A 14,279-nucleotide genomic window follows, 5' to 3' on the forward strand; every position below is an offset into this window, starting at 1 on the left:
AGTCAAATTGTTAGTAAGTTAGTCAATTGTTAGTTAATTTTGTTAATAAATTCTTTTAGAAGCACAAAGCCAATAAATCTAATAAAGATCCAATATCCCATGCCTCCTTTTTGGGGATTAGGATTAAAATTCCCATGATTTCTCCCCCCCCTTACATCAGATATTCTGAAATATCTGCATTTTGAATCAATTTCAGAATGGGGAGGAATGCAATTCAAGAGAAGAGAGACTATTATGTAAACTATCTTAACTATATGAACCTTTTAAGAACAGTGGCTAATTCGTACGTCCCATGGATGTCAGTTCCAGGGACAGACAAATGGTGGATAGTATTTATCCCCATTAGTGTTCATTGTCTCAGTGGCTTGTATATGAAAACATAAACATGAGTCATATGTCCATTTTTCTGAGTTGGTGGGAAACCTCCAAGTGCCACCTAATCCAGAGAATGAGAGATTGAGAAATCAAAAGAAATCTGTTGAGGAGGTAAGGGAGAAAATACCTCATCTGCTTACAAATTTAGCAAAGCACCAGAGACAAGTTTTAGGTAAAAACATGGACAGGCAGCCATTCCTGAGAACAGAAGGAGCTTCCCTCTATCTGCATAACACACCAGCTTTCACCTCTTTCTGAAGAGAGCCTTGGATGTAGCAATAGGAACATTAACCTGGCATCTTTACTGGCATTCAGAAATGAACACCAACTGGAAAATCTGTTAAAGACTCAAACTAACAAAGTAAGAAAGAAATCTTGCAGCTATTGCAGGTAAAGGAGCCTGGAGGAATATCAGTGATAAACATGAATGTTTATCCAGGATTTATAGTGAAAGCCAAGGTTGCCTTCCAGCACCTGTCACTGAAGATCCCAAAGACTGTAGGAGGGGAGTAGTAGGAACTAAACACAGGGGAGGCCAATACCTCAAAGGACAGATAAATGACCACCTAACAATCAGCCGGCCGCTCCGCAGAGGTAGTGATTTCAGAAAATAACATTTTGGAGAGGTTCAGCTATCTGTAAAGGACTCACAGCTCTTTGCTCTTAATAACTCCAACTTTTGGTGGCTGTTTGACTAAAAACATTTTAAATCATTAGATTTAGAAAAAAATAATTCATAATCTGCCATTTCAATAGTTCTAGTGTAAGACTGAGACTTCATAAAGTTAATCTAAGTATAGTTAAAATAAGATAGTTTGTTGTATTTTTTGAGTGAAAAGAGCAAGTGATAAAAGAGTTCAGTATGATTCCTCTTTTTGGGAAAAATATACACATATATACATTGAAAGTGTCTGGAAAATTCTACACCAAGGTAATCAAGCTAGGCACTACTGATACTTTGGAGAGGAGAACTCCTTCTTGTGAGGGGCTGCCCTGTGCTGGTATGTCTAATAGTATTCCCGGCCCCTCCCTCCAGGCCCCACACGAGCAGCACCTTTCCTCTGAGTCATGACCATCAAAAATGTCTCCAGCCGTTGCCAAATGTCCACTGGGGCTAAAAATCACTCCCAGATGAGAAGCGTTTCTCTACCTAATAGGTTTACAGTGGTTAAAACTGGGAGGGGGTTTGACAGGTAATTTTTATCCCCCTTCCCTTCACTTCTAGTTACTCTACAATGAGTATGTCTACGTTTATCTCCTGTAGTGAAAAATAAGAACCATTAAAATACCTACAACCATAGCACTCTCTGGTAAACAAACAATAGGCACGTGCTTTTGCACAGTCTTTGCAAAAAAAAACCCAAAAAAACAAAAAAACAAAACTGTAGATAGAAGATTTATAGAAGATACCATGAAGGGAACCACAAAGAAAATAGAGAAAACCAGTTCTTCCAAAATAGGTTAGCAAAAATTCCCCTCAAGATGTGAGGGTGGTAATGTGTGGGCCAGAAAGCATGTGATTTATGATCCAGGTGCACTGATCGGTGCTGATGCAGCCCACTATTTAATGTTCTCATTACATTTACCATGCTGGGTAGATTTGTGCTCTGGGCTGTACTGGGAGTTAGCTGAGCCTGGGGGCACCAGATCTTTCCCATGTTGCAGGCTGAGGGGTCCGTGTCCCTTTCCACATCCCTCCTTCCCATGTACATGGGCTTCACTCACTCTGTAGTGGGTGTATTTTAATTCCCCCAACGTAGAATTCATAGGTTCCGGAAATAGGGCCATGAATTGATGTTTTCATGAGGAGAACCTACGTAATGTGGAAGATGTAGAAGCAACAAAATTTTTGAAATGCTCGATACTCCTGACATGCTTAGAATGATGTAAAAGCAACTCAGAATTAGATTCCCTTTTACAAAACCACTGACGATTTCAATCTGAAGGCATAAAGTAGGAAGCAAAGTACGATGGCACTTTCGGGTAAGAAAAGCCAGGTGAGGCACACTCGGGCTTTGAGTTGAAATAGTCGTGTCCAAATGGCTTGTCTTTCTGGCACTAAGCACATGCGCTGGCAGTTAATAACAATAAACACACGGCGCTCACTACGGGCCAGGCACTGTTCTAAGTGCCTTCTGTATTCCCACTCTGTTCATGTCAAAACAGCCCTAAGTGAGTTGTCATCTCTATTTCATAGATGAGGACACTAAGACACAGCAGGTGCTCAAGTAAATATTTTGTGACTGAAACAAATAAACCAAACTATCACCAGTCACTTTGTTTTCTCTCTGCTCTTAATAACGCCTCGCTCTTTCCCACTCTTCAATGTCTTTTACAGTTAGTATTATAAATTTGTTCTTCAAAACCAGCAGAATCATGTCTACCAAGATTGAGAGGAACAGACACTCTGGTTAATATAATTATAGTCTAAATTAAATCATTAGATCAGAAATGGTTTGGACTTGTGGACAATCTCTGCAGACCATGACTCCAGAATCCATCTGTCCTACCAGGATTCTCTGCTTGTGCCAAAATATAAATGAAGAAATATGGATGTTATCTTTTTCCTGCAAGAGCATGGATGGATCATGAGTTCATGACTAAAACAAATATGTATTAAGGTCAAATAATACGATATTGCTGCTTCTGCAGGTCAAAAACTGTCAAGTATCAGTAATTTTATATGGGCCAACTTTATCGATTCTGTCATATATTAATGCAGTCACTACAAAGTTGAACTTTCTAGGTGAATGGTGAAGGAGATGGGACTAGTTCCTGGAAATTAACTAGGATGGTATTGTTTATGGTACACTTCAGTTCCCACAGTAAATTGTGGCGAATTTTAATACATTCTCCCTTATATATTCTGTTCATTTAACTTTTTCTTTTCTATATTCTTGTTTGTATATTGTTTGCATATTTTGTGTATTTGTATATTTTGTATATCCTTGTTTGTATATCCTTGAGTGTATATTTTGTATATCCTTGTTTGTATATCGTTGTTTGTTTATTGACTTTAAGATTCTGTAGGTAGGGGATATTCATCATACACACTCCAAGGGGTCTTTGAAGTATTGCTCATTCAAATAGAATGTTTGATATTACAAATATAGTGACATAGTGCTTCACCTGCTAAACACATTCCAGTTTACAGACAATGTAAATATCTTTTTAAAGATATATTTCCAGAGGTACCTGGGTGGCTCAGTCGGTTAAGCGTCTGCCTTCAGCTCAGGTCATGATCCCAGGGTCCTGGGATCGAGTCCCGCATGGGGCTCCTGCTCGGCGGGGAGTCTGATTCTCCCTCTCCCTCTGCTGCTCGCTGTGCTTGTGCTCTCTTGCACTGACTCTCTCTCTCTCTCTCAAATAATTAAATAAAATCTTAAAAAAAAATAAAGACACATTTCCAGAAATAAATGTACAATGTAGCATAAAAGATGGCATTTTCTTTCAGGTTAGTTCCCTACTAAAAGTGCCTACTAAGTTATTGAGAGGACATTTTCTGACTACAAAATAATAATAACATTTATGTTAACACTCCAGAAGTTCTCATAATTCCCATATTAATATGGCCACTTTAAGTAGCCAAAAATGTGTAATATCAAGATCTGTGCCTGATTTATTCATTCTGAACTTGGATTATTGTGTTTGAATAGTGGGTTGGGTTTAAATGTCACCAACTTAACACTAATTTGGTGGTATTTGTATGTTTTAAGTATCTCATCGCTCTGACAATCAACCAAATTCTAAACAAAGGAGTATTTATAAAATGAATGGTCTTCATGAAATATTTTTTTACAGTGCTATACACTTGGTAAGTGCCCAGAAAATAAATGCAGAAGTAGGTTTGTTTGAAAATAATCAACCAAGAGGTCATACACGCTCACCTGAGTAAATTCTTCATCCAATTTGGCAAACCTTTTTGAATGCCTACAAAACAGTGGGTCAGCCTCTGCATTCCAGGTGCCCATCATCATCGTGAGACACACACATGCATAAACCAACCCCCCATATAAGGCAGAATGAAACAAGTAGTGTTATGAGAATAGAGAAGAAATAAGTAATTCTCATGGACACAGAAAATCTGAGTAAACTTTTTTCATCCCACGTCCTTTATTTTTTGGTCACTCCTATGCTTGAACTCATGTGCCTTTTAACAGTAGGGGTATGGCAAAGGGAAGTTCAGGGGTTAGTCCTCCATTTGCACATATAATCCCCATTCCTCCATGAATTTCATGAGATAGGCTTCGTTTCCTTCCGATGGCTCATCTGGAACCTGCTCTTCATAGAGTTTAGACAAGAGGCCTTCCTCCGTGAGCTCCTTGTACTCAGGCTGCCCACATCCCTCTGAGTCATGTTCAAAGCTAGGGAATGACGGTATGCACAGCCTGCCGGTCCGAGGGTCCCAATCCACCAGTGTGGTCGATGACTCTTCATCTGGTTCCTCTGCCGTGTCCACGTGCTCCTGCAGCAGCTGGTCCAAGTCTCGCAGCTGAGGGGCATAGGAATGCAGTGGTGTTTGGGAGCCCAGGTCTGCCAAAGCTGCCTGTTGCTTAAAGAACTGTCCTTGGAGGGACGCCTGCTCCTGCAGATTGAGCTCTTGATCTCCAGGCCCCACACAGACGTCAGCAGTTCTTACAGCATATTCGTATTCAACGACAGCTTTATCTGTGGGCATTGTTCTGCCCCTTGACTCTTGCTGGGTTAGGGACATACCCTTGGTGCTTTCCTCAGAGTCACAGAAAATGTCCATCAAATGTAAAGCATACCCTAAGTGTTTCACCTCCATTTCCTCCTGATGTGGCTCCTGGTCCTTGAGGGGCTCATTCAGGTCCCATACATGGTTGCTTTTTTCCCCTACACTTACATCCTTATGAGAAGTGTTAGAATCCTCCAAAATATTAAGGGTGATGAAATTAAGCACAATTTTTTCAGCAGGTACAAAGAATCTTTTGTCAAATTCATTTCCATAAATCAAAATCTATAAAGAGAGAAGAGAATGGTTTTCACCTTTTCACTTGAGAGAGACAAGAAAAACAGCTGTTAAGTAGAACTTATACTGTCATCACCTAGTTCTAAAGACCTATTCTTACCAACTCATGGAAGTGACAGTTATTCTTGGAATAAACAGAAAATCTCATTCACATGGAGGCAAGAGACCCAAGACACACACACACACACACACACAAAGGCTTATGGAAGGGAATAGTGGTCCCTGAGGGGTGTGTATCCCGTCCAAGGATCAGGGTAGACTACCCCCTCCCTGGCCCATGGAATGCAGGGCAGTTTTTTAATTTCTTGAGCCTCAGTTTTTAATTGTGTAAAATTAGAATTTCTGCCACGTGAGAAGTGGCGAGGGCTGAGTGAGACAGTTTGGAAATTGCTTTGTTAATTATTGTTGACTACGTATTTGTCAACTAGCAGTGGTTACCTGGGTTCCCAGGCCTGGTTAGGACATGCTCTGGACGTGAAATGTGGATGGGCGTGAAAACTGGATGTAAAGAAGGAAAGAGGCACAGGAGTAGGGATGGTTTCACTTACTTCCCCATATACCTTTCTAATCCCACTATAATGAGGCCAAAAAGGGAAATCCATCTGCCTGTTTGTGGCTGGTAGAGAAACTCTAAATTATGTCAGGAAAACTGGTTTGAGATTAAAATGGTGCTGGGGATATGTGGAAGGTGTCTGTTGAGATGCAGTCATGACTTATGTTTGAATCCTCATTGTCCACCCCGTGATGTGATTTCATTTAATATTTACAAAATAGGCTTCATTCTTCAGCCTCATTCTTTTATAATATTTTGGTTTCAGAAAGTCTCATGTGCTCAATTCTCCCCTCAATGTTTCTCCCAGGAACGTCTCCCTGTGCCAGTAGGAAGTTCCCTCTAAAGTCTAAAAGGAGCGCTCCTGGGTGGCTCACCTGGTTAAGCATCTGCCTTTGGCTCAGGTCATGATCCCAGGGTTCTGGGATTGAGTCCCGCATCAGGCTCCCTGCTCAGCGGGGAGCCTGCTTCTCCCTCTCCTCCCTGCTCGTACTCTCTCTTGCTATCTCTGTCGCTACCTCTCTCTCAAATAAATAAATAACAATCTTAAAAAAAAAATAAAGTCTAAAAGGAGGCAGAATAAGAGAAACATTTAAAACCGAACTAACAGGAATACATGCATGCATCATGTTTATGTGAACATGTTTTAATAATTTGCAAATAAATCATTCTTATTGTTAAAATATGCCCAGCCTTTCTAAACCCTCCAGAAGCATATTTATTCCTTCTTAATATTTTCCTGCTCTCCTTGCTGTGAATGCTTGTCCTGTCCATTTTCCTCCTAAAAGTGCTCCCATTCCATGCCTGTCTCAAGCTCTACATCCCACTCTCCTCTTTTAGATTCTCCCCTTCTTTCCCTGGACAACCGCCACAGTCTCCTAGCTCCTTTTATTGCTTCTAGTCTTACTCCCTCCAACATTGTCTTAGACCCACTATCCAACTGGATCTAAAACATGATATTGACCTTGACGCTGTCTACTCAAAACCCTACAGAGATTTCTCTTTACCAAGAAAATATAAAGCCCAAACTCCTTAGACTAACACCCGATTCTCCCATTACCTGGCCCTAACAGCCGCTCTCCCGTCTTACTTCTGTAGCTCCTCATCAACAACCTATGATCCAGCAATATCATGTGGTTTTCCAAACATCTATGCACCTTGGTCCCTGCTGGGTTTTCTGCCAGCAGTAGGTGCTCTACTTCTTTCTCCCCTTTCTTAAGCGAGGCCAGATGTAAAACTTCTCCTGGTCCCCTACTCGGGGTTTCCATGTTCTCCCTGTAACTCCATGTACCTCCACAGTCCTCGCTGCTTGCTTTCATCATAGCCTTCATGTATCATTTTGAAATTCTTGTACCCAACTTAACTTGAACATCTGGAAGAGCATGGATCCCGACTTAAATTTATTTGTGTACCTCAAGACCTAGTCTAATCTGCTCATGACATGTGAAATCTTTTCAAAGCTGAGGATTCTTTCTCTTCGGTTATGTTACTGAGAGAATCTAGTAACAGAAGTGTTTTCTAATTCATCCACTCTTTAAACCCACGCTGCCTGTACAAGGGACCTGTGTCTGAGCTTCCTTTTGTACTGGCCTGGAAGGGAGGGTTTATAATGATTCCCGCCACACTAAACACTCACCAAATTTGCTGGGTGTTTCTCTTTGCCAACATGGATATATCTGTACATGGAGTAGCCCATCACAGAAAAAAGAAACACGGTAACAGATATGGGCAAAACATACCAGAAGATGATTTTAACCTTCAATGCTGATGTTTGGTCTGTAAAAAAAAAAGAACAGCGATAGAGAGTTTTTGATTCAGTGTGGTGGGAAAACATTGGCAATGTCAGGTGGCTTTGGGCTGATCACTTACAATTAGGAGCTCAGTTTTTCATTTATAAATTGAGAAGCTTGAAGGAAAAGTGATACAGGGTCTCAGAATTCTTATTCTCTGACAAGAGCTGGTCTTCGGGACTCATCTGGACTTGTTGCAAACCTTACAGTGTAGATGCATCAACAACCCAATCAGCAGATATTCCAACATTTTATGTCTAGCTGTGAGATTCATTCAGGTTCTTATATTTGAAGCTAAGTGTGTCTAATATTCCAGCAACTTATACACTTTAAACCAAGCAAAAAAAAAAGCCCTGTTGCTACGATCCTATTAAGGTGCCCTGACTTTTCCATACACTCATTTGACTCAACCATTTCCAAATATTCAGTAGAAGTCGGGAATGTGTGGCGTCACCTTCTTTGTGGCTGACAGAACCACCTCTGAGTGGGTCGGCTAGACTTTCTGGGTAGGCCTGGGGCTTGGGATGTGTGTAGGGAGGTCGCTGAGCTGGTGTGTGCTAAGAACGGCAGTGACTTCCTTCCAGGTGCTGCTGTGCTGTAGGTTCGTGACAAGTAAAAGTCCACAGAGGAATGAGAAGACCTGGTGAACAGCTTTTAAGAAAGCAGTGCTGGCCCGCCATTGATCAGACTATACAGTTGTGAACAGGACTCAATGTGACTGATTTCTATTTGTTGGGCTCCTATAGGATCCTGGAAGTTGTGATAGTTAATTATCTGTGCCAATTTGGCTAGGCCATGGTACCCAGATATTGGGTGAAACATGATTCTAGATGTTTCTGAGAAGGCATTTTTAGATGAGATTAGCATTTATTTATTATTTTTTAAAAGATTTTATTTATTCATTTGAGACACAGAGATACAGAGAGAGAGAGAGACAGCATGAGCAGGGAGAGAGGCAGAGGGAGAAGGAGAAGCAGGCTCCCCGCTGAGCCAGGAGCCCGATGTGGGGCTCAATCCCAGGACTCTGGGATCATGACCTGAGCCGAAGGCAGATGCTTAGCCATCTGAGCCACCCAGGCGCCCCGAGATTAGCATTTAAATGAGTAGACTTGAGTAAAGCAGATTACTTTTTATAATATGGGTTGCTTCACCCAATCAGTTGAAGGCTTTAGTAGAAAAAATGGTGACCACCTCGAGAAAGAGAGAATTCTGCCAGCAGACTACCTTCAGACAAGAACTGTAACTCTTCCTTGGATATCCAGCTTACTGGACTGTCCAATATTTTGAGCTCATCAGCCTCCAGTCATGTGAGCCATCTCCTTAAAATAAATCTCTCTGTCTCTCTCCATATATATATGTTGGTTCTGTTCTCTGGAGAATATTGACTAATGCAGCAGTAGAAAAAGGAAGAGCTTTAGCACACATGGCAAAAGCTCTAGCATATTCTTTTTTTTTTTTTTAGCATATTCTTTACATACTGATGAATCCAGTGAGAGTGTCATGGGAGCTCTTTCATCTGTACAGTTGTTTGGATACTCTTGATGCCTAGGCCCGAGACAAAGCAATAAAGTCACTCTCCAGATAACTATCTAGTGAAAGAGTGGAAGTGTCATGGACAATGAGGGAGGTCAACAAGAGCCAGGGGGAGAAGTCTAGGTACGGGGGTCCAAGTGCAGCCTCTTGCACTCAAAGAGCTCCTGAGGAGCACATCTGTCACCAGGTTCCACAAGGAAGGGTGCAACAACACAGTGCAGACGGCGCAGCTGGCTGAGCATTCCCTACCCCGTGAGTAGGCCACGATTCAGCCTAGTCCTCTGAATGCAATCTCTGGTCTCTGGACCGAGCTTGCCCTAATTAAAACATGCCATGACAACAATGACCGATGGCACTCAGTATACAGCAGGACATGTTTGCCACAATAAACTTAATAAACTGCAGTTATATTTTAGGGATGGGGGACTGTGGAGAGCAGAAGTATTTTTCAAAGAGGGTCCCAAAAGAGGCAGTCCAGCTGGGATATCACGGAAAAGGGCAGACCCCGAAAAGATACTTCCTTATTTTGTCACCTGTCCTAGACTAGTGAGAAAGTTGGCTGCATCTCTTACCGGGAAGTATTTAATGGAATCTGTACTTGAGTTGCTTTAAATCTGCCAACTGCTTAAATGATCTCCACTGGAAATCCATTCCTACCACTTGGCCGCTGATCAAGCTGTTAGTAAACAGAGCACTTTTTCCAAATACAGAAACGATTTCTTCAATCTGCTTTGTTTTGCCTTTTGCTTGCTCTGCATTTCAGTTTTATTTGACATATGGCAGAGAATCCTTCGTTTTAGGGGAAGGTATAAAAGGACAGAGTTTGAAAAATACAGCTTTTCACTTTCAAATATCACAATATCCCCTTTAGATTCCTTAGGACAGTTTCATCTTGTGCTGTGTGCGGGGTGAGGGAAGAAGAAAGCAGGGCTCCTGTCACCATGGCCATCCCATAGCTGGCGATGGAACTGGCCTGGGGGAAAAGGGGTGACATTTGTCCTAGGCCAGTGTGTTTGGAAGAGGGAGATGGAAGAGTAATAGATGAGGGGCCATTCGAGGAAGGCCAACTTTAGGGTTAATTTTTAATGTTCAGGTTTTGAGTTCAAGGTCCTCTGACCCTTGGGGAAACACAAATGAGCAAATGCCAAGCTCCTAACCCTATGTCTCCGAACAGGAGTGAGAATCTTCAGCCAAGTTCAGGAAACATGAGAAGGAGACAAAAGGAAGGAGAGAGAAGCAATGTAAGTAACTGTGGATTCGCTGATCCCAGACGTTCGTGTAGCCAGTGACTGATATCTGAGTGCAACTTGCAGAGCCTGTAATTTTATTCTTGAGGGTGAGCAAAGGCTGCTGTCTTCAAGTGTTTTTAGGAAAATGTTTTGTTCCTAGCACTAACATTTGATGTTCTTGATGTTCTTGAAGACCACAGAACTTCTCTTCATGAAAGGGACTACAATTAAAAAATAAAAAGATGTGTGTAAAAATTCTTAATTGTTTCTTCCCATGGAAGAGGCCTGTTGGCAGCAGATATCAGGATAGGTGCTGAGAGTTCCCCGGGAGGATGCAAACGTACTCTAATCCTGGCCAAGTTCAATGGCAGAGTCCCAGGCTGCTCAATGCATTTCTGGTGATGGTTGTTTCTACCTTTGTCTCAACCTGTTTCTGGTAGACATGGATTTATTCAAACCTTGTTTATTTATTTTTAAAATTAATTTATTATTTATTTATTTATTTTATTATGTTATGTTAGTCACCATACAGTACATCATTAGTTTCTGATGGGTGTTCCATGATTCACTGTTTGCGTATAACACCCAGTGCTCCATGCAGTATGGGCCCTCCTTAATACCCATCACTGGGTTAACCCATCCACCCCACCCCGTCTCCTCTAAAACCCTCAGTTTGTTTCCCAGAGTCCATAGTCTCTCATGGTTCGTCTCCCCCTCTAACTCCCTCCCCCCCTTCATTTTTCCCTTCCTTCTCCTAATGTCCTCCATGCTATTCCTTATGTTCCACATATAAGTGAAACGATATAATTGACTTTCTCTGCTTGACTTATTTCACTTGGCATGACCCTCTCCAGTTCCATCCATGTTGATGCAAAACCTTGTTTATACCTGCCACACTTCTCCTAGTTTCTTCAGAGTTCCTTCCTCAGACCAGTTGAAACTTTTCAAGCTTACCTTTCAAAGTCCGGACACACTGCTTCTCAGAAGGCTGAGCAAGGCGAGGAGGCCCTGGGACGAGGGACAGCACGTGGATGCAGTACAGAGTGTCTGGCTCCAGCCAGCCCAGCACCAGAGTGTGGTTGGTCACACACTGGGACCACTAGGGTGGGGGATGGCAAACAGCAGTTAGAGTCAAAGAATTCCAGCACCACCCCAGACAGATAGCTCTAGGAGGAAATAAAACACTGAGATACCAGTAAATCCTTCATTATTACTACAAGCTTTTTTTTTTTTTTTTTTTTTTAATGCCCTCTTCCTTTAGCTCAGCAGAGCATGGTCAGGAAATGGAACCATTCTGGGAACAAGTCTAAATAACAACATAAGGACAGATTTCTTGCTCAGCCTCGCCCTGTGTCCTTGCTGACATTTTTTTCTCTCTTGCAGAGTGACTGACAGATGTTATGCAAGTCGAAGCTCTCCATCAAAGTGAGGTGGACAATGGTTCTACACCCAATAGCAACATCAGACCCCACTGACAAAGAGTGTCTGTAAGGGAAATCTGAAGGATGTTGTTGAGAGGTCTACGTATCAGCTTCCACTGTATCTTGTCTAACATGTCTTTGAATATCACATCTTTCCAGATTCCCCTGCATCTGGGCTGCAGAAAGAGACACAGATTATAGGCCCCCTTCCATTCCAGGCTTACCGTTTTATTAGATTTAGTATTATATATGGACACATTGTACTTCAGATTAGAGTATATCTGTTGCATGGAAAGAGAACTGTCTTCTGGATTTCTCTTCCACTTCTCTGGAGCCGTCAGAACAATGGAAATGGATTTCTCATCTGTCGTCAAAGCAATCCCTGGTGGGCCAATTTGTGCTTAAAAGGGAGGGGAGAGGGAGTTATCATGTTTGGATGTAAAAATCACCATGGATAAAACTACAATATAATCCTACTGGGATCAAAGCCCTAAAGCCCCCCCCAACCCCCTTAGTTGAGATGACTCAGATTGCTCTAAGGTTAGCCCAAGTCATGCCACATCTTGAAACACTCATTTCACACTCCCTTACACATTATGAAAACAGAAAGTTCAAGTGTTGTATTTACCTAGTGCTTAATCCCATGGATAAACAGATCGCAAATACAACTAAAAGTGTTTACAACACTCCTGTGACTTGAATAGTTAGTGATAAATAAAATTAATATGATTTGATATGTGGTGGAAATCAGCCATGGAGGAATGAAGCACTGTTAAATAACTTTGAAGATGTGAGTAGAATGATCTAGAACAGAGGTTCACAAACTTTTACTATAAAGGTCCAGCCAGGAAGTATTTTAGGCTTTACAGACCATATGATCTCTGCTGCAACTCTTATTCATATAAATGTAAAATCATTCTTAGCTCTTGGCCTGTAGAAAAATGGAAAGGGGGCCGAGCTGCATTTGGTCTGAGCACATAATTTGATGACATCTGACCTAGAAGGGCACCAGAGGATAGGTTCTGGCTCTAGGACCGGAGAAATACTTGTAAACTTCATTATGGCAGCTCTGAATGGATCTTCTACAGCTGAGTCAGCCACAGAACAAGAGATGGAAAAATTTAAAAAGCAAACATCAAGAAGATGTTGCCTGAACTCTGAGTTACATCTAGAAATACATCATCACACTACCAAGTTCAGAACAAGAAGACACTGAATTTGGCAATGAGCAAAACTGCTCATGGTAAAGATGAAACTCTGAGACCCAGCGAGGTGGAGCACCGTGGGCTGGCCACTTGAGCAGCTGAGGGACAGAGTGCAGAACAGAGCCCCCAGAGCACGGGTCTCTCGGGAAAGTGAGGCCGAGACGGTACACTCGATTGTCAGGAGAACTTGATATCTGTGTTTACAGACAACTGTGTTACTCACTTTCTAAGAATGGATAGAATCGTCCAGTTTCTGCCCATTTGGAACAATTCGTTTCCCAAATGGCCTTCACTTTGGCATAATATTGATGTTCGTAATCAGAAGTTTCCACAGAGAGATCACAGAAGGTCTTATTGATATTTCTGCATTCCGATTTATTCAGCCACTTCTTTTGCCCATATCTGCTGAGAAAGAAACTGAATTAATAATGATGTACCCTCTGTGCTTTCCACTAGGAAAAAAAGTCATTACAGAAAACTCAATGGAAGCTCAGACCTTCACTTCAGAACAACAAAAGTGCCTGTCTTTGAGATAAAAAAGAATCCACATTTGCTGCTGGCAATTTTTTTCATTACCTCAGGAGCATGAGTCTGAGTTTCTGCAATCACCTCTCCTTTCTGTGAATTATATGTGGATAGTACATTTTGAAAGCATGTTTTTTTATTATTATTATTATTCTTGAGCTACAGTAAAAATGTTACAAAACATGTGATCAATTCTTCTAGTAATTATGTAAGATTTTAGTCTGCTATGCCTATGAAGGTCAATTTGATGGGCTATTTTAAGAAATATTAGTCATTTTTTTCTCGGAAGAAAAATTACCTTGACATTCTCATAAAATTTAAAAATCTACTTGCTATGAAGGGTCTAGGGAAAATTCACAAGTTGGAGTGCATGCCACAGTAATTATAGTGATGGTGATGATAGTGACTAGGTTGTTGATATTGATTTCTCCTTTCCTTTATTAAAGACACAACACCCATAGCAGGTGGGGGGAGGAATATTTTTAACACTTTTCAGGTGGGAGAGACTGAGGTAGGGAGAGTTGAAGGGCCACAGGCTGAGCCAGTGAGAGAGACAGGGTTGCATGGGAGGCTAGGAAGGCATTAAAGCAGGCGTGGTGGGGTTTTAGAAAGCTAACTGGTGCAGCATGGAGAACATGGTGGGCTAGGAGTGGCAGCC

The 14,279-nt window shown here is 41.7% G+C and overlaps 1 protein-coding gene across 1 annotated transcript in view; it reads right to left on the bottom strand.

The window, feature by feature from the left end:
* Positions 1 to 4,458: 4,458 nt before the first annotated feature.
* The window catches only part of IL20RA (interleukin 20 receptor subunit alpha), a 32,230-nt gene continuing 22,409 nt past the window's right edge, over positions 4,459 to 14,279 (bottom strand). The window contains exons 3-7 of the mRNA XM_034990757.1: positions 13,320 to 13,498; positions 12,116 to 12,291; positions 11,425 to 11,569; positions 7,555 to 7,694; positions 4,459 to 5,356 (exon numbers count right to left, since the gene is read on the bottom strand). Coding sequence (XP_034846648.1) covers positions 4,565 to 5,356; positions 7,555 to 7,694; positions 11,425 to 11,569; positions 12,116 to 12,291; positions 13,320 to 13,498 — 1,432 coding nt within the window. The 3' untranslated portion in view covers positions 4,459 to 4,564. The remainder of the gene's footprint in view (positions 5,357 to 7,554; positions 7,695 to 11,424; positions 11,570 to 12,115; positions 12,292 to 13,319; positions 13,499 to 14,279) is intronic.

Source organism: Mirounga leonina, unplaced genomic scaffold (genome assembly GCF_011800145.1).
Source record: "Mirounga leonina isolate KUSES-001 unplaced genomic scaffold, KU_Mleo_1.0 Mir_53, whole genome shotgun sequence".
In the NCBI taxonomy this organism is placed as follows: Eukaryota; Metazoa; Chordata; class Mammalia; order Carnivora; family Phocidae; genus Mirounga; species Mirounga leonina.